The 21,389-nt window shown below is 41.6% G+C and overlaps 1 protein-coding gene and 1 long non-coding RNA gene across 2 annotated transcripts in view; one reads left to right on the forward strand and one right to left on the reverse strand.

Annotated features, from left to right (window-relative positions):
* The first annotated feature begins 912 nt into the window (after nucleotides 1-912).
* Nucleotides 913-12,053, forward strand: LOC111959092 (uncharacterized). The gene is made up of 4 exons (XR_002876614.2): nucleotides 913-1,193; nucleotides 5,196-5,239; nucleotides 5,422-5,542; nucleotides 11,823-12,053. It is a non-coding gene; the product is annotated as an uncharacterized lncRNA (long non-coding RNA).
* An 859-nt stretch (nucleotides 12,054-12,912) lies between these two features.
* The window catches only part of LOC111959129 (transcriptional repressor p66-beta), a 12,166-nt gene continuing 3,689 nt past the window's right edge, over nucleotides 12,913-21,389 (reverse strand). The window contains 8 exon segments of the mRNA XM_070437474.1: nucleotides 12,913-17,847; nucleotides 18,193-18,250; nucleotides 18,317-18,490; nucleotides 19,376-19,486; nucleotides 19,680-19,842; nucleotides 19,844-19,877; nucleotides 20,026-20,389; nucleotides 20,836-21,012. Of these exon segments, the coding sequence (XP_070293575.1) occupies nucleotides 17,711-17,847; nucleotides 18,193-18,250; nucleotides 18,317-18,490; nucleotides 19,376-19,486; nucleotides 19,680-19,842; nucleotides 19,844-19,877; nucleotides 20,026-20,389; nucleotides 20,836-21,012 (1,218 nt within the window). The 3' untranslated portion in view covers nucleotides 12,913-17,710.

Genomic DNA, 21,389 nt, shown 5'->3' on the forward strand with positions numbered 1-21,389 from the left:
TTTAATTAATTATTTAGTGACGTGAATATATTTAGTATATATATATATATTCACTGAGGAGAATGGTCCTCATCTTCCTCCTCTGAGGAGCCTCTGCTGATGTTGTGTCCCAGCATATTTTACGTACTTCAGGTTCTCAATGGTGTTAATGTTTTGCCTCCAGTCATTGCTGACTTCTACCGGGCAGGGAGTTCTGGATGTCCATCACATCCCCCAGGGCATTGTGGAGCTGACGGAGGCCTGAACGGACCCCGRTTATCTGGGAGTGGATTGCAGCCTGGAGAGTGGGGACAGACAATTGTAAATGATTTAGATATGGTTTTTAATTAATCAAAGGGCAGTACAGATTCAGTTTGCAGCAAATGTCATAGCTAAACAAATTATTTTCTAACTTCAGTCGTGCTCTACTAAAACTCCAGATCTAACTGGGTGATCAATAAATCYTGGGATTAATGTCAGTTGCTAGGTCTTCGCAGGTCAATGATTCATTTTCTAATGATTATCCTAGCTAGCTAGCTATGGCTCCATACAGAATCAAGCTAGCTAGCTAGCTTAAAAATAGCTTGCAAAATAACTTTATCTAACTGATTTCGGTATCTACCATCATCCATCAACSAAAACCACATATTTTCATCTTCTTCTGTGGTTTGGTAACTTCCGGACTCTGGCTGGACTGAAGACAAGGCAAAGTTTGGAAAATTTCAAATGATGTAGTGTCCTTCTTGCGACGGCGCCTTCAACCGCAAGGGGGCGATGTAATTCCACTCTGTTGTGGACGTCCCCATTGAAATGCATGACATCCAGCACAGCGTAATGGAGTGCTTKTGGGTAATGTGAACGAGGCTTAATTGTTACCTTATGGACGCTGTAGCCTCGTTTTACTCCGATGTGTAGAATTTGAGCTAGGTTTGGCCCAAAAATTGTCTGACAACCCTAAAGCCTCTAAAGTTTACATTACCCATAAGCACTCTGTTACATTGCGCCAGATGTACTGTATTTCAATGGGGATGTCCACAACAGATTGGAAACGCAACGCCCCCTTGCTGTTGAAGGCTCCGTTGTTAGACAGACGCAGCATACTTAGAATTTTTTTAAACTTTGCATTGTCTTCAGAGGAAGATGAAAATATGTGGTTTTCGGTGGTGGGTTTATGAGATAGCTAGCAACTTATAAACAATAACCCATTCCTATAAGTGAGTACAATTTTAATAGTAATGTTAAATAATACACATTGACTGTTAAGCCAATTATATTATATGACTGTTGCCTCCCGTTTAAGTTTATTGTGATGGTAATGACGTTTGTTTTTGATGATAATTATTAGGTGGAGGTTGCTAGCTACAATGGTATCTTCAACCTAGCCTAGCTTTTAGCTAGCTGCTCTGCACTGCAAGCTAGCTTGACTTGCTATAAAGTTAGAGAAACAAGTTGAAGAAAAAGCCAAAAAACGAAACATGTTTTATTATCACCAGAAACAATATATTTATCCTGTCTTGAATGAAAAGGTCATATTTTACAATCTCCCAAAATAAATGTGATCTTTGACAAGAGACAAGCTCTCCTCCATCTTGTGTTACAAACACAAACGTTACACTTGTCCATTCAGTAGCGGGGCAAGAATTCATGAAGATGAAATAACACTTCACGATGTAAATGGGGCATCATGCCAACAACTGTAAAAAATCCGGTATAATAGCCTGGTTGATAGACTAGACGTAGTATAGTAAAAGTATATCCGGAACACTCAAATGAATATGATATACCTTTGGTATGGTTACATAAGACAGAAGGTTACTCAAGGCAAAAACCGAAGTAGGGTGGTTGGTCCAGTTGGATGGGTGGGCGTATAACGTTACATAGGAACGTCTAGCATCCCCGCCACCTAGCTAACGTTAGCCACAACAAATTGGCATTCGTAACATATCATACGTTTAACAAATTCGTAACATTTTATACGAATTACAATTTGTAACATATTGAACGAATTGCAATTCGTAATATATCATACAAAATGGATGATGGACATCCACAAATTCCGACATACCATACAAAATGTAACATATCATAAGTATCCTGGATTTACATTTTACTATCTTATGTCTACCCCAGAGACCGGGTTGACAAGAGGCGGGGAGTGGGTTGTGTACCTGCAATCAAGTTGATTTGCAAATTGCACGACTATAATACAGTCAGTGTTAAAAGACCAAAGCCCTTATTGCAAGGAATAAGACCATCTGACACTACCTTTAKACTGGCGAAAATCAACAAAATCCCTTTCACACCCCAGCTGTCAAGGTTSTTATATACAAGTGAATGCTATTTATTGTGTAGTGGCCCCAATTTGATGTGTGCTAAACAGTACTGTCCTCTAGTGCACATTTATATGAAGTACATGGATAACAAACCTGCCACTATAGAGTTGAGGGTGGGTAACATGTATTACATAGGCCATTACTGTCCTGATTCTCAACGTAATGACAACCATATAAACTTGTGAACAATTGGATATTTGTGCGTAGTCTGTTTCACTTCAGAGTAGATTGTTTGATGACGATATAAGCCACTGTAGCCAAAAGCATCAAGCTTGTTCAAACACTTTCATTCAGTTGTTGGATATGGTATTTAACGTTGCTGTAAAAGTGAATGAGTGTTCCAGTTACTGACCAGATATAGGCCAAAAACCAACAATCCAAACAGTATATTTCAGTTTCTTACTTCCTTCTTACTCAATTCAGAATGTTGCCTATACTGGATTTGTTTTGCTATACCACACCTTTATTAAGCCACACCTTTATTATACAATACCTTTACTATACCACACCTTTATTATGCCACACCTTTATTATGCCACACCTTTATTATACCACACCGTTATTATGCCACACCTTTATTATACGGACCCCCTGTAGCCATGACGGGATGCACCTGGTCAGCAACAATGTTCAGATACGCTGTGGTGTTCAAACGTTGCTCAATTGGTATCAAGGGACCTAACGTGTGCCAGGAAAACCTTCCCCACACCATTACACCACCACCACCAGCCTGTACCATTGACACCAGGCAGGATGGGGCCATGGACTCATGCTGCTTAGGCCAAATCCTGACTCTACCATCAGCATGACCCAACAGGAACCGGGATTCGTTGGACCAGGCAATGTTTTTACACTCCTCAGTTGTCCAGTGTCCGTGATTACATGCCCACTGCAGCCGCTTCTTCTTGTTTTCAGATGACAGGAGTGGAACCTGGTGTGGTCTACTGCAATAACCCATCGTTGTCAAAGACCGACGAGTTGTGCGTTCCGAGGTGCCGCTCTGCACACCACTGTTGTACGGAACCGTTATTTACTTGTTTGTGGCCCGACTGTTAGCTTGCATGATTCTTGCCATTCAAATTCAACCTCTCTCATCAACACAAGCTGTTTTCACACACAGGACTATTTTTGACTGGATGTTTTTTGTTTGTCCCTCCATTCTCGGTAAAGACACGGTCCTATGTAAAAAGCCCAGGAGGCCGGGACGTTTTTGGCACGACGATCAATCCACACTCAATCGCTTAGTTCACTTATTTTGCCCTTTCTAGAGTTCAATCGAACAGTAACTGAATGCCTCAATMCCTGTCTTCATGATAATGCCCTTTTAGTGTAAGAGCTGTTTAAAAAGACTGCCTGCAAAGTCAGCCAGTTTTGGTGGGATTGAGTTTTGGCCTGCCTGGTGACATTACCAGATGGTAAATMAGTTAAAAGACCAATAAGAAAGACATTTCCAGTCCTTCTGATAGTTTTCAGTTTTCCCCTCCCCACTCAGACCACTACCAGACAGTCTTTGCTCTTTGCCCAGAACCATTTTTGACCATTTTAATTGAAAACAATCACAGTAAGGTACTTAATTGTTACCCAGAAATGATTTGATATTGAGATAAATTATTTGTACCTACATGGTAATACAGTACATATGGTTTGTATCTTAGCGATAACTCATGATGGAAAGTTATGAAGCAAATCCAATAGTCGCTCAGTAATATAAAGAAAGTTATTCCAGTAAACAGATAATACAGTCACGATACATGGCCACTATCCACGTACTTCCGTACGTGCACGCACGCACACACACACACAGAGACAGATAACTTCCCTCAAAACATAGAATACAGCTAAATTAAGAATATGACAAAATATTTAATAAACATCAGGACAAAGCCAGTAGCCTATATTCGAAAGAGAGAGAGTTCAAAGTGTAAGCAGAATGACTGGCTGACACACTGTTCATTTATGTAATTTCGTCACAGATGGATGACTAACAGAGGTTCCAGGTAGAGCACAAATAACCAGGCTCAACAATATACCACTCACTGGTCAGATCACCTCTTACTACAAACATCCTGTTCTCCTCTCTGAAGATGTCCAGCTCTGTAACAACAACCACTAATGGGGTGGTGGTCATCACCCATGTGCATCCTTCTGGAAATGGAATGAGGGACACTTCTCTCCCTCACTGTCAGGGACAGACAGTCTCCTCAGTGCTGGGAAGATGTCCTTGTCCCATCGCACACTAGTGACTCATGTGGCAGGCTGGGTGCAGTGCACACTGACACGATTGCCAGGTGCACAGTGTTTCCTCTGACACATTGGTGAGGCTGGCTTCCGGGTTGTGGGCATTGTGTCAAGAAGCCTGATCAACTCTATGCGAAGGAGATGACTGGTTTTCTGATTCTCGCCCCTAGTTTTCTTTTTACAGTATCTGTGACCAACAGATGCATATCTGTATTCCCAGTCATGTGAAATCCATAGATTAAGGCCTAATGCATGTATTTCAATTGACAGATTACCTTATATGAACTGTAACTCAGTAAACTCTGAAATTGTTGCATGCTGCATTTATATTTTGGTTCAGTGTATGTGTGCTTAGATAGGCCTATGCAATTTATATGCTCATGGATTTTTAGTTTGCATTGACCTTTATGTTGGTGCAATTAAACATTCAAGGCTTCTTGTTTGTTGTTCTATACAATCTATACACACCTTGAATTCATGTGTTTCATCCACAAAGGAGAAAAGCATATGTACAAGAAGTCATTATTATTACTACACCCAATACAGTTTGCATTGACTTCTATGTGGGTGCAATTGAACTTGACCTTGAACTTTGGTCATACAGAAGAAATCTGAATTATATCTCTTCCTTGTACATCATTGCAGGCTCAGTCACGGTTTCTGCCAACAACAAACTGAACAAGTGTCTGGTCAGTGTAAACAATTTTTCTCCCTCAATGAAGTTTAGGCTTCACTCAAGATGTAGGGTGTACATTTAAATTGTGATAACGATTGTCAACATACTGAATTCTATATTGCATTGTATTCTTCAGAAATGTTCATCCACAACCAATAGCCATTCCCATGACCTCTCTCTGCTCTGTCTCCTCAGGATGTAGTTGCCACCGTAACTGCTCTTACTGGCATTATTCTCCATTCTTTAGATAGTGCTGGGATCATGTTGAACTACAACTGGGACTATCCATACTACTATGTCGTGTCAACAGTATTGGGTATGCCCAAATTATTATTCCTTTTGTACTTTTGTTGGTCAGGAGATGTTTGTAAATTGGTAAAGGGGTATTTATCACCTATAATCTTGTTACTGTTGTAACATTTAATGTTTATTATAGAGGAGGTCACAAGGAATTTCAGGTGTTTTGGCTGTTTTCTCCGTGCTGGAGTTCAAAGTGTCATCTGTGTCTCGTCTCGTTTGCCTGCAATGTTGTCTGCTGCTATTCCACCCCTGAGCTGGGTGTTACTATAATGTCAAACATCATAAACATTCAACTAAGTTCGAGCATTTATCATATGTAATATTGCAACTGAGTGCACTGAGCAGGCATGATACCTCAAATAGCAAAGGAGTACAATTGTGCTGAATAAAAGATTACTTTAATCCATCCGTTTACACTTTTAGGAAGTCTTCTTCATTGGGAATCAAATACCTCATGGCAGCATTGTGATCCCAAGCAACGCACCTTTCCCTCCACAGAACAACTATGAGGTCAAATAAAATAAAATCTTATTTGTCACATTCTTTATAAACAACAGGTGTAGACTAACAGTGAAATGCTTACGGGCCCTTTCCAACAATGCAGAGTTAAAGATCAAAATAAAATAAAAATTTAAGTAGTGACAAAAGGAATAAAACACAATGAATAACAAATAACAATGAGTAAAAATAACATGGCTATTTACAGGGAGTACCAGTACAGAGTCGATGTGCAGTGGTACAAGGTAATTGAGGTAGCTACAGTTGAAGTCGGAAGTTTACATACACTTAGGTTGAAGTCATTAAAACTCGTTTTTCAACCACTTCACAAATTTCTTGTTAACAAACTATAGTTTTGGCAAGTCGGTTAGGACATCTTCTTTGTGCATGACACAAGTCATTTTTCAAACAATTGTTTACAGATAGATTATTTCACTTATAATTCACTGTATCCCAATTCCAGTGGGTCAGAAGTTTACATGCACTAAGTTGACTGTGCCTTTAAACAGCTTGGAAAATTCCAGAAAATTATTCATGGCTTTAGAAGCATCTGATAGGCTAATTGACATAATTTGAGTCAATTGGAGGTGTACCTGTGAATTTATTTCAAGACCTACTTTCAAACTCAGTGCCTCTTTGCTTGACATCATGGGAAAATCAAAGAAATCAGCCAAGACTTCAGAAAAAAATTGTAGAGCCCCACAAGTCTGGTTCATCCTTGGGAAAAATTTCCAAACGCCTGAAGGTACCACGTTCATCTGTACAAACAATAGTACGCAAGTATAAACACCATGGGACCACACAGCCGTCATACCACTCAGGAAGGAGACGTGTTCTGTCTCCTAGAGATGAACGTACTTTGGTGCGAAAAGTGCAAATCAATCCCAGAACAACAGCAAAGGACCTTGCTGGAGGAAAACAGGTACACAAGTATCCATATTCACATAAAACGATTCCTATATCAACATAACCTGGAAGGCCACTCAGCAAGGAAGAAGCCACTGCTCCAAAAACGCCATAAAAAAAAGCCAGACTACGGTTTGCAACTGCACATGGGGACAAAGATTGTACTTTTTGGACAAATGTCCTCTGGTCTGATGAAACAAAAATCGAACTGTTTGGCCATAATGACCATCGTTTTGTTTGGAGGAAAAAGGGTGAGGCTTGCAAGCCGAAGAACACCATCCCAACCGTGACGCACGGGGGTGGCAGCATCATGTTGTGGGGGTGCTTTGTTGCAAGAGGGACTGGTGCACTTCACAAAATAGATGGCATCATGAGGTAGGAAAATTATGTGGATATATTGAAGCAACATCTTGTGGAAGGCACCCGAAACGTTTGACCCAAGTTAAACAATTTAAAGGCAATGCTACCAAATACTAATTGAGTGTATGTAAACTTTTGACCCACTGGGAATGTGATGAAAGAAATAAAAGCTGAAATAAATCATTCTCTCTGCTATTATTCTGACCTTTCACATTCTTAAAATAAAATGGTGATCCTAACTGACCTAAGACAGGGAATTTTCACTAGGATTAAATGTCAGGAATTGTGAAAAACTGAGTTTAAATGTATTTGGCTAAGGTGTATGTTAACTTCCGACTTCAACTGTACATATAGGTAGGGGTAAAGTGACTAGGCAACAGGATAGATAATAGATAGTAGCAGCTGTGTATATGGTGAGTGTGAAAGTGTGTACATTTGTGTGAGTGTGTGTGACGTTGGCATGCATGTGTGCGCGTGCTGTGCTCGGGGCGTGTGCGTGTGCGTGTGCGTGTGTGTGTGTGTGTGTGTGTGTGTGTGTGTGTGTGTGTGTGTGTGTGAGTGTTCGAGTGTCAGTGTAAGTATGTGTGAGTGTGTGGGTAGAGTCCAGTGTGTGTACATAGAGTAAGTGCAAGAGAGTTAGTGCACAAAATGGTCAATCCGGGTAGCCATTTGAGTTGCTATTTAGCAGTCTTTAGCAGTAGAAGCTGTTCAGGGTCCTGTTTGTTTCAGACTTGCTGCATTGGTACCGCTTGCAATGTGGTAGCAGGAGAGAACAGTCTATGGCTTGGTTGGCTGGAGTCTTTGACCTCTATACTAGACATCGCCTGGTATAGAGGTCCTGGATGGCAGGGAGCTTGGCCCCAGTGATGTATTGGGTCGTACTCACCACCCTCTGTAGCGGCAACGGTCGTGGGGGCCTTGCAGTTGCTGTACCAAGCGGTGATGTATCCAGTCAAGAACTTTTTGAAGATCTGAGGGCCCATGACAAATGTTTTCAGCCTCCTGAGGGGGAAGAAGCACTATTATTCCTTCATCACAATTGTGTGGGTGTGTGTGGTCCATGTTCATTGTAACCCTCTCACCAGGCTCCAATTTGACTCTCACGATATTACCTTACGTAGAGTATCTCAACAGCATTGGATGTTAGGTGAGAAGGACATCTCCAATAAGAATCCCTATTGTAAACTATCTAGGGTGATGACAACTAGGGTATTAACTTTAGATAGAATGATTATAGATTTTTGTTATTGTATAAGGATATGCTTTCCCATGCATTAAATGAAATGGAAACAGTAAATGACTCCACCAAGGCAACATACATAAGGTTCAAGATGTGTATTATTACATTTTCCCTGTACCACATCAAAATAAATCAAAATAAGAATCCCCAATGAGTCGTGCACAACCCATGTACAAATTATTTCAAGCTTGCTTAACCCGTTGGCGCGCGTTGGAGCTTAAAAAAAAAATGACAACACGCATAAAGTCCCGAAGCACCCCACTGTTGTGGTTACTCACTACTCGTAGATATTCCCTCAGTGAAGTATATTCAAAAATGTATTAAATTACATCCTCAATCTACACACAGTACCCCATAATGACAAAGCAAATACAGGTTTTTCTAAGATTTTTGCTAATTTATAAAAAAAAAAAAAAAAAAACTGAAATAACTTATTTCAATAAGTATTCAGACACTTTCCTATGAGACTCGAAATCGAGCTCAGGTGCATCCTGTTTCCATTGATCATCCATGAGATGTTTCTAAAACTTGATTGGAGTCCACCTGTGGTAAATTCAATTGATTGGACATGATTTAGAAAGGCACACACCTGTCTATATAAGGTCCCACAGTTGACAGTCAATGTCAGAGAAAATAAAAAAAATGTAATTTCTTAAATGGAAGAGGTTTGTAACCATCAAGACTCTTCCTAGAGCTGGCCGCCCGTCAAACTGAGAAATTGGGGGAGAAGGGACTTAGTCAGGGAGGTGGCAGAGTTCCTATGTGGAGATGGGAGAACCTTCCAGAAGGACAACCATCTCTGCAGCACTCCACCAATCAGGCCTTTATGGTAGTGGCCAGACGGAAGCCACTCCTCGGTAAAAGGCACATGACAGCCCACATGACTCTCAGACCATGAGAAACAAGATTCTCTGGTCTGATGAAACCAAGATTGAACTCTTTGGCCTGAATGCCAACCATCACGTCTGAAGGAAACCTGGCACCATCCCTACGGTGAAGCATGGTAATGGCAGCATCATGTTGTGGGGATGTTTTTCAGCAGCAGGGACTGGGGGGACTAGTCAAGATTGTACTTTGCTCCGTTCATCTTTCCCTCAGAGAGCTCCTTGATGAAAACCTGCTCCAGAGCACTCAGGACCTCAGACTGGGGCGAAGGTTCACCTTCCAACAGGACAATGACTCTAAGCACACAGCCAAGACAACGCAGGAGTGGCTCCGGGACAAGTCTCTGAATGTTCTTGAGTGGCCCAGCCAGAGCCCTGACTTGAACGTCTCTGGAGAGACCTGAAAATAGCTGTGCAGCGACACTCCCCATCCAACCTGACAAGAGTTTGAGGATCTGCAGAGAGGAATGGGAGACACTCCCCAAATACAGGTGTGCCAAGCTTGTAGCAACATACCCAAGAAGACTCGAGGCTGTAATCGCTGCCAAAGGTGCTTCAGAAAAGTTCTGAGTAAAGGGTCTGAATACTTACAGTACCGTTCAAAAGTTTGGGTTCACTTAGAAATGTCCCTGTTTTCCATGAAAACATACATGACATGAGTTGCAAAATGAATAGGAAATATAGTCAAGACGTTGACAAGGTTATAAATAAGGATTTTTAATTGAAATTACAATTGTGTCCTTCAAACTTTGCTTTCATCAAAGAATCCTCCTTTTGCAGCAATTACAGCCTTGCAGACCTTTGGCATTCTAGTTGTCAATTTGTTGAGGTAATCTGAAGAGATTTCACCCCATGCTTCCTGAAGCACCTCCCACAAGCTGGATTGGCTTGATGGGCACTTCTTACGTACCGTACGGTCAAGCTGCTCCCACAACAGCTCAATAGGGTTGAGATCCGGTGACTGTGCTGTCCACTCCAATTATAGACAGAATACCAGCTGACCGCTTCTTCCCTAAATAGTTATTGCATAGTCTGGAGCTGTGCTTGGGGTCATTGTCCTGTTGTAGGAGGAAATTGGCTCCAATTAAGCGTCGTCCACAGGGTATGGCATGACGTTGCAAAATGAAGTGATAGAATTCCTTCTTAAAGATCCCTTTTACGCTGTACAAATCTCCCACTTTACCACCATCAAAGCACCTCCAGACCATCAAATTGCCTCCACTAGGCTTGACAGATGGCGTCAAGCACTCCTCCAGCATCTTTTCATTTTTTCTGCGTCTCACGAATGTTCTTCTTTGTGATCCGAACACCTCAAATTTAGATTAGTCTGTCCATAACACTTTTTTCCAATCTTCCTCTGTCCAGTGTTTGTGTTATTTTGCCCATCTTAATCTCTTTTTTTATTTTTTATTGGCCAGTCTGAGATTTTTCTTTGCAACTGTGTCTAGAAGGCCAGCATCCTGAAGTCGCCTCTTTACTGTTGACGTTGATGCTGGTTGTTTTGCGGGTACTATTTAATGAAGCTGTCAGTTGAGGACTTGTGAGGCATCTGTTTCTCAAACTACACACTAATGTACTTGTCCTCTTGCTCAGTTGTGCACCGGGGCCTCCCACTCCTCTTTCTATTCTGGCTATAGACAGTTTGCGCTGTTCGGTGAAGGGAGTAGTACACAGCGTTGTACGAGATCTTCAGTTTCTTTGCAATTTCTTGCATGGAATCGCATTTATTTCTCAGAACAAGAATAGACTGACGAGTTTCAGAAGAAAGTTTTTTGTTTCTGGCCATTTTGAGCCTGTAATCGAACCCACAAATGCTGATGCTCCAGATACTCAACTAGTCTAAAGAAGGCCAGTTTTATTGCCTCTTTAATCAACACAAAATTTTTAGCCTTTTAAAATCAATTAGCCTTTTAAAATGATAAACTTGGATTAGCTAACACAACGTACCATTGGAACACAGGAGTGATGTTTGTTGATAATGGGCCTCTGTACGCCTATGTAGATATTCCATAAATAATCTGCCGTTTCCAGCTACAATACATTTACAACATTAACAATGTCTACACTGTATTTCTGATCAATTTGATGTTATTTTAAATGGACAAAAAAAATTGCTTTTCTTTCATTAACAAGGACATTTCTAAGTGACCCCAAACTTTTGAACGATGGTGTATGTAATATTTAAAGTTCTTATATTTATTTATTTGCTAAAATTTCTAAAAACCTCTTTTTGCTTTGTCATTGAGGTATTGTGGTAGATTGATGAGGGAATTGTTTATACATTTTAGAATAAGGCTGTAATGTAACAAAATGTGGAAAAAGTCAAGGGGTCTGAATACTTTCCAAAAGCACTGTATGTCAGAGTCAAAGTAATAAATCTCCTAATATGTCCTGTGTTGTTTCTGCAGACTGAACTATCCAAAGGGTCCAGAGGGAGCAGGTATGGGTACTGGGGTTCAACAGAACCACCTGCCCCCGCAATACACTGCAGTCATCCCCTGAAAAACAGACCTCCGTAAATAAAACACTATTTTTCTTGTTGAAATTATTTTATTATCTATGTTTCCGTTGAAAGCCGGGGCAACTGGCTAGCACATCACTGTGACCACACAATTATATTGATAGTGTCTAGTATTGTTCACAGCTTCTCTAATTATGTTAACTAGAAATATGGTTAATAATATCATTGCATTATTTTTAAATGTATTTGTAATTGATTTATATTTGTTCTATAACTGTCAGAATTGTGTGAAAAATTACATTTATCAAAGAAAAGGAACCACAGTTTAGTCATGTTAGTTTTGTCAATGATTGTTATAAGACAAAAGTTGATTTGGCATCACTTTTTAGAATTGAATATTAAAACACAGCCCAAATGAATGTGTCTGAATGTCCTGAAAAGGATCATTACTTCAATGTCCACACAATAACATTTCCAGGGGAAATACTCAGGTGTTCTGGAGTCACTGAAGGGGCTGAAAACATTGTTATAAGGAGAGATCTTTGATGCAATTTCTCTTTAGGTTGAGAGGTGGATACAGCAGCCTGTCCTGGAGAGTATTAGGACATCATTTTTCTTTTACATTTCTTTTTAAGGTTTGTATAATTCTTGTTTACAGACAAGTGATGTAGATCATGTCGACCATAATGACCGGATGTGACTAGAAGGAGTATAGCTATGACCCGTAGTGACTTTTAATAGCAGGTTAGGAGAGCAAAAACCCTAACCCTTTTCCTAGCCTTAACTTAATTCTCCTAACCTGCCACAATAATTTTCCTAACCTACGAAAGTCTCTTCTGGTCGTAGCTGTACTCCTTTTAGTCAGAACCTGACACACAGGCAAGGGGAGGTGTGTCTGTGTCACACACGACCACAGCACAAAAAACACTTGATTCCATTTATTTATTCAAATATCTATGAGTGTATTCTTTCAGATGTTTTATGTTTCCATTACATAAAGGTCCACATAGACCATATCATCATTTGACCACATCAAATACTTGAAAACATCGCTTAAACTTTATTGACAGAATATGATGCAAGCCATTGGAGTCATATTGTGACAGTATTGCGTTGTGTTGTTGAGAGTATTCCAAGTTCTGTTTGACACAACATCTAGTACTCCTTCATCTTTTAAAATGTGTATTTGAAGACTCGCTTCATGACCATGGCTAGGTTAGCACATAGCTTTTCCATTATGACTGTATTTTAAACACACAGCGGGTAGTTCATCTCATGAGTCTCTTTCTTACTTATATGTGGACCATGCACTGCCTTTCCCTGGAAAATATATACTAGGAGAAAAAAAGATAATGAAATGTCCCATTCCAGTTGTCTGATCTACGCCAAGCCTTACAATAATTTTTACGAGGAGACATTTTTAAAAGTGTACGATAATGATAATAATATTAACTAATCGCTAACTGAACATCAATGCTGCTGAAAGTAAAGCATGTAATAACAGAGGAGCACTTCATACAATGTATATACAAAGTGGTCCTGGGATAGATCAAACAACTCTCCATAAAAGATGATCCTACTGCCTCTAAGTACTTGAAAACAAGATATAGAAAGTTGAGAATGCTTTTGATAGTAAATAGAAAAACCCCACACATTTTTGCACATTTGTGGCACAGGAATGATCAATAAACAAAATGACAAGCTTCACAATATCCATGGCTTTTTGTTAGTTTTTCTATACAATGTATACCCAACTTGAATTCAATGTGTCTTATTCCACAAAGGAGGAACGCATATGTACAATAAATAGATCATTATTATAACTACAGCCGTTCAAGATAATATTACCTGACAATTTCAATTTCTTTAGTTAATTATATTTCTTGATTTTTCCTTTTCCCCATGTTTTTGTAAAAAATTGACAGAATTGAAATTGAAAGACAGATCAGCAAAATGTAGTTTTTTTAAATGTTTGAAACCTTACAAAAATTACATTTGAAAATGATATTTTTCCTGTTTTTCTTTACTTTCTTTAAAACAAACATTTTGAAATGGTGCATCTGGCATAGTTTGAGAAAGCGAGAAAGATTGATGATGAAGTCTATAACGCATACATACAACAAAGAGGACAAAGATAACTATCAAAAACAGTGAGGCTGAAAATCACCCAAGTGTCACTATTGTTCATCCCAAACAGTGATCTAGCTGTGGAGTGTTCTGTGTTATTGGACTACAGCAAACCCTGGGTCATGTTCATTAGGCACAAACAGTAGGAAAGGTTTTCAAACAAACAGACAACAGAAATGAACGCCCCTATAGGACAAGTGCAGGTAGTACTACCTCTGTTTAAAATATTTGCTTCAGTTTGGTGCTTACTGAACACGGCCAATACAACATCTGTTCCATCTGGGTGCAACAAAAATAGTGCTTATACTACTGTATATGGGAGTAAGGCTACCTAACTGTAGTTGGGATACTAAATGGATAAAATAGTAACATTCAGCACAAATACTCAAATTAACTTTATCTTCCCTGTGTCTGAAAATATTGCACCTGCTTTTGAAGTTTATCAAAAAGGGCAAGGAGTAAGCCACTGCTCTCTGGCAATATGTTTCTTTTACATTTTAAACTGCAGGGTATAAGAGGCAATAACCAGGCCACTCCTGCTTGCAAGAAGAAAATTTAATTGGAATTAATATAGCCTGCTGCTTTAAAATGGATGCACCAGTATTAGTTACTTCCAAATGTTATCCTGAAATAATTAAACATCATGCATTGCTGAAATAGAGCCACAATTATGATGAGATGGAACAATAATCAATTCAATAATAATCAATTCACCCTGGATTCCTGGTGGACAGAAACAATATCCTTACTCTCTGTACCTAAGTGCTTATGTACAGTACCAGTCAAAAGTTTGGACACACCTACTCATTCAAGGATTTTTCTTTATGTGTACTATTTTCTACATTATAGAGTAATAGTGAAGACATAACTATGAAATCATGTAGTAACCAGTGTTAAACAAATCAAAATATATTTTATATTTGAGATTCTTCAAAGTAGCCACCCTTTGCCTTAATGATAGCTTTGCACACTCTTGGCATTCTCTCAACCAGCTTCATGAGGTAGTCACCTGGAATGCATTTCAATTAACAGGTGTGCCTTGTAAAGTTCATTTGTGGAATTTCTTTCCTTCTTAATGCATTTGAGCTAATCAGTTGTATTGTGACAAGGTAGGGGTGGTATACAGAAGATTGCCCTATTTGATGAAAGACCAAGTCAAAATTATGTCAAGAAGAGCTCAAATAAGTAAAGAGAAACAACAGTCAACCATTATATTAAGACATGAAGGTCAGTCAACCCAGAAAATGTCAAGAACTTTTAAAGTATCTTCAAGTGCAGTTGCAAAAACCATCAAGCACTATGATGAAACTGGCTCTCATGAGGACCACCACAGGAAAGGAAAACCCAGTTACCTCTGCTGCAGAGGATAAGTTCATTAGTTACCAGCCTCAGATTGCAGACCAAATAAATACTTCACAGAGTTCAAGTAACAGACACATCTCAACATCAACTGTTCAGAGGAGACTGGTCTGATGAGTCCAAATTTGCGATTTGTTTCCAACCGCCATGTCTTTGTGAGACACAGAGTATGTGAATGGATGATCTCTGCATGTGTGGTTCCCACCATGAAGCATGGAAGAGGAGGTGTGATGGTGCTTTGCTGGTGACACTGTCAGTGATTTATTTAGAATTCAAGGCACACTTAACCAGCATGGCTACCACAGCATTCTGCAGCGATACGCCATCTCATCTGGTTTGCGCTTAGTGGGACTATCATTTGTTTTTCAACAGACAATGACCCAAAACACACCTCCAGGCTGTGTAAGGGCTATTTGACCAAGAAAGAGAGTGATGGAGTGCTGCATCAGATGACCTGGCCTCCACAATCACCCAACCTCAACCCAATTGAGATGGTTTGGGATGAGTTGGACCGCAGATTAAAGGAAAAGCAGCCAACAAGTGCTCAGCATATATGGGAACTCCTTCAAGACTGTTGGAAAATCATTTCAGGTGAAGCTGGTTGAGAGAATGCCAAGATTGTGCAAAGCTGTTATCAAGACAAAGGGTGGCTACTTTGAAGAATCTCAAATATAATTAGATTTCTTTAACACTTTTTTGGTTACTACATGGTTCCATATGTGTTCTTTTATAGTATTGATGTCTTCACTATTATTCTACAATGTAGAAAATAGTAAAACAATGAAAAACCATTGAATGAGTAGGGGTGCCCAAACTTTTTACTGGTACTGTATATCCTGTATATGTCTCCTTCTATATAACTGTTTGATTTATGTAAATATTCAAGTTGCATTTGTCATACTGTATTTATTTATTGTCTCCTGTGCAAAGTACCTTTCAGATACACGAACACTTCAGAAGACACCAAACATCTAAATAGCTTAGAGCAGTCTTAAAGCTAATAGCTAGCCACTCTCCCTGACCGTTTTCAAATGCCTCCCAGACACCATGGGGATAATGTTGACAAAAGAAAGTATAGTATCAAATAGTATCTAAACGGAATCCAGAACTTTGAATGACAGGGTAGAGTGAACAATAGCAAATCCCATTAGCTAGGAGATGAAAACAGGAGAGAGAGGGATCAACCCCTGTGCCTCTTCCCCCCCCATTCCCACTCCTAAATAAGTACAAACCACGGTCCTATTGGAAACCCCTTCAATTTTGAGTCTAGGGATGATCCCTCCCACCAAATCCAATACATGTATCCTCTCCAATTAAATAAAAACCTTATCACCTGATCTCTCAGGCAATTACGTACGTTCACATGATCTCTCGTCCAATCAAATCCCTCTAAATGATATCTCCAATCAATACCCCATTAATTATATGCTTTAGGATACTAACTTCTCAATTCCACCACTTCTGAACTACAGCCCCCCTATCTGCCTCAAATGAAAAGGTCAAAGGATACAGGGCAACTCTGCTATAGGTTCAGTTTCTATGCCTTCATGTCCAATGGGAGTAGTATTTTTCAGCGGTGCATCCAATCCAAGTCCAGATGGTGCATTGGGCTCTCTCTCTTTGTGGGATATGTATCCATCCTTGTTTCAACAATCAGTTAGAGGAGCATTGCTTCAGACAACTCCAGGGTCTCAAACACCCTCTTTTCTCCCCACAAATCTTTGAAGAAAGCTCAAGCTCAGAGGCTTGAGAGATTCAGGTCAAAGTTAAACCATCACAATCACCTTTTTAAAACAAAGGTTTGGCCGGGCTGGTAGAATTTCTCCTCCAACAATTCACAACCAAATGTGGAAAAACAGAGTGATGGTTGAAATCAGAAATCAGAGAAAGAGCAGGGATTGGAGAGTGGTGCAGTTCTCAAAAAGATAGCTTGGTAATTCCAGACATAACAAAGACTAGAGTCCGGTAAGGAAAGGTCAAGCGAGACAAAATATTGCTTCAAAAACAAGCGCATAAATCCAAAACAAAAGACACCCCACACTCGGGACACTGCCACAAGCATATAAAGACAGGGGTTCTCCACAAAGATGGGCACGCTCATAACTGGTAGCGGCAATGTAGTAACAACATCCATAGCACTAATGACGATAGTAATAACAAGAGGAATTAAAAGGGGTTTGCATCACGTTCAAATGAAAAGTCATTTCAGAGTTTGGTGGCCTCTTGACTCGTTGATTGTGTTCTTCATACAGGTTAGTTTGGTAGGCACACTAACAGGCACTGCATGCGATGGGGGTTGGGGTGTGGTGTGGGGAAGGGTTGTGGTATTGCGTCGGGGCGAGGTGAGGTTCATTTCTGTCCGCTGATGGACTGGGATATGGAGCGAGGCGGGATCATGTCCAGCAGGTATTCCCTCTGGCGGTCAGCCAGGCTCGACCCCTTGTGGCCGACCACGTTGCCTGGGTTCAGGTAGGCAATGTTCACCCCTGGAGAGGGAGGAAGAGGGAGGGAGGCAGTGAGAGACTGTCAGAAAGGCCTGCCTCTCATCCCCAGCCCAACTCCTGGTCTATACAGTTGTTTGGCTGATCTCAGTCCCATCCCCAGCCCAACTCCTGGTCTATACAGTTGTTTGGCTGAATCTCAGTCCCATCCCCAGCCCAACTCCTGGTCTATACAGTTGTTTGGCTGATTCAGTCCCATCCCCAGCCCACTCCTGGTCTATACAGTTGTTTGGCTGATCTCAGTCCCATCCCCAGCCCAACTCCTGGTCTATACAGTTGTTTGGCTGATCTCAGTCCCATCCCCAGCACGCCCCTAGTCTGTTTACTCACCAGGGATGCTGTAGAGCTGGCGGCGGTTGTCGTGATGCTGCTGCTGCTGCTGCTGTTGCTGTTGCTGCTGCTGCTGCTGCTGCTGTTGCTGCTGTTGTTGCTGCTGTTGTTGCTGCTGCTGTGCCCGGCTGTGCCCACTAGTGCTCAGCTGTCCACTGCGCTTTCCAGTCATGCTCAGCAGGCTGCTGGCCACCGAGAGCTGGGAGGCCTGGGCGAAGTTGGACAGGACACCCCGGGCCGAGCCAGACAGACCCCGTTGGAGGGAGGCCTGTGACTGGGTCACCTGGGGCTGAGGCGCCTGGAGGACACACACACATCAGATAGAGAGTCCATCTGTCAGCACGGGACATCCTCAACAACTAAAGGGGTGTGATGACGGTTGTGGAAATGTGAAAGTAGCAACGCACATTCCCCGCCCACCTCAGGATTCCCCTTTTTGCAGCCATTTTACCCCTGTTTTTGTGGGGTGTAAATTCACTTGTCACATAATCGTCGCTGGGTGGATTTATTTCAAAATAATATATGCCAATTAGGAGACACTTTTAACCAAAGCGACTTATTGTCATGCGTGCATACATTTTAAGTATGGGTGGTCCCAGGAATCGAACCCATTATCCTGGCAAGCGCCGTGCTCTACCAACTGAGCTAGAGAGGACCACATAAAATAAACGCACATTCCAAKCCTTGCTTGTAAATACACTTTCCAATTGATTTTGCGATCGCTTTTTAACTACCGCTCAAACACATGCCAGTCCAGTTCAAAATGTCAACAATGGCACATGTGGTTTTTGATATGCATCTATTTCAACACCCACCCTTAGACAGGGATTAAAGACAGAAGAGAAAGTGATCATTGCACAAGAGGGTGGTACATTTTTGTAAAGTTTTAAAAAGTTCAAATTTAATTCATTTGAAGTGTTTACACAGAAACTCAGCAAGTTGCTCCCGATAATGTACAACCAAATCTCATAAATAGGGGGTTTAATATTGCACAAGACAGAGGTTAATGTGGTTTATGAGCTATAATTCAGTCAATATTTGATCGATAAAAAAAAGGATGTATCAAGTATCCATTATGCAGCTGTTACAATTGGACGTTTCATGAACTTTGCTGAACAATGCTAGATGACAGGGTGTCTGTTGCAGCAGGTAGCACTTACTAACAGTGGTGACAGTGACATACCTGTCTGTGTGTGTGATGTCTGCTCATAGACTCAGCCTTACTGACGCTTGGAACAGTTTGAGCTGAACTGGTGGCAAGAGCGGCTTGCAACTGGATTCTCTGCTCAATCTCCTGTGACACATTTAGTAAAATATGGTTATTTACACACACACACACACACACACACACACACACACACACACACACACACACACACACCACACCCACACACACACACACACACACCACACCACACACACACACACACATTCCCTATAAACAATGGTTGCCTGAACAGAGCAACGAGGAGCCAATGAATGCTGACCTGCTCCTGCTGTAGAGCCTTAACGAAGGCGTTCTTCAGCCTATTGGTGTGCTCGGCCTTCAGTGCCTTCTTCTGATTGGATGACATACAGGTCTCGCAGAGTATGCGCCCACCCTTCTCCTGCTTCCAGTGTGGGGTGAAGTCCGTCTTGCACTGGGCACAAGAAGGGCTCCATGGAGAGGGGCAAACGCAGTTTACCTAAAAGAGAGAGCCACAAGAGTTCAGTGAGGGGAGAGGGGCCCAATTCCAAACTGACTCATCTGATAACATTGTTGGTTTGATGGTTTGTGCAGGACAAATGGCTGCTACTAGGCATCAGCAAAAGGGTTCCAGTTCCTTCCCTCACCCTGACTGTCAATGACACTCTGCACAACCTCCTCCAGGCCCACCATGTAGATAAACTCGCTGTTGGCCGCTGACGGCAGGAAGTGGAGGAGCGGCGCCGGCGGCTTMGGAGGKGGGATCTCCAGCAGGGTTTTCTCCAYCTGCTTCCTCAGGGCKAGRTTYGCGGCRGCCTGYCTGCTGGCTGTGTCTGCCATGGAGGAGCCCACCGATGTCCCCCCTGGGCTGTGTGTGGCTGAGGGGCTGACCGCCCCCACCCCCGACACCCCGCTGACCCCTCCCGCGGCTCCGGCCGCCTGCATGTGGGTCAGGTTCATGTAGATGGCCGAGGAGGAGGAGGAGCCAGAGCGCTGAGAAGCTGCCACCTGCTGGGTGGAAGACTGCAAGTAAACACAGAGAACCATACCCGTCATTCAGAACAGTGGTTTTAAGTTTAAGTCTGATGGCATGACAGCTACATTTATCTGCTAAAAATGATATAACAACCCTCAAAACCTGGCATCTGAGTGGAAGCAACTGATTTGAACCTCTATGACAGTGGTATTCAAACTTTTCCAGCAATTTTTCTATGGACGTACCCTGTCCATAGACTGCTTACAGATGAAGGAAACCAATATGTGATTTTGTAATTTGGGTAAACTATCCCTTTAGTTTAAGAGAACCAATACATACAATTTCATCAATAAAATTGTATTTTCTAATCATCTCTCAAAAAAGTGTGCATTATCCCCTATAATAATCTGTACTCTTATTTACATTTTTCCACTGCTCTATGATGATTATGACCAATAACAGGGATGACATTGGGGTTTACCTGCTGGTAGCTAACGGCGTTGTTAGAGCTGCCAGTCGAGGAGCGCATGCCACCCTGCTTCTGCTGTGCCAGTCTCTGGCCCTGCAGCTGGGCAGGATTGGGCGCTATCACCCTGCTCTGTGACATCATCATCTGAGACATGGAGCTGTTGGTGGCTGACCTGATCACCGAGTGACCCTGGGGGAGGAAAGAGGAGGAGAAGAAGGAGGAAGAGAAGGAGAAAAAGATCATAAGTAAGACATGGGTGGTGTTGTTTGTCAGTTTTCAGTGTCATGTCTTTTTCCTGCTCATATTCACCAGAGTTTATTTAAGAGGGTAATGCCTCTTCATACCACGAGATGGCACCACTGTGCTATTATTGAAACAGGAGACTGCTTTATTGTGAGATGGTTCTCATGCAACATGTAAAAAATAATTGTTCAATCCCATCCCCCAACCCCCCTCTATGGCTTCCTTGCGCCTGCCCAACTTGCATTGTGACCGACCCAAGGCACAAAGGGAACCCTAAGAGAACCAGTACTGTAGCCCACCTGTGCAATGCTGTAGCCCACCTG

The sequence above is a fragment of the Salvelinus sp. IW2-2015 genome, linkage group LG35, assembly GCF_002910315.2.
Source record: "Salvelinus sp. IW2-2015 linkage group LG35, ASM291031v2, whole genome shotgun sequence".
Classification (NCBI taxonomy): domain Eukaryota; kingdom Metazoa; phylum Chordata; class Actinopteri; order Salmoniformes; family Salmonidae; genus Salvelinus; species Salvelinus sp. IW2-2015.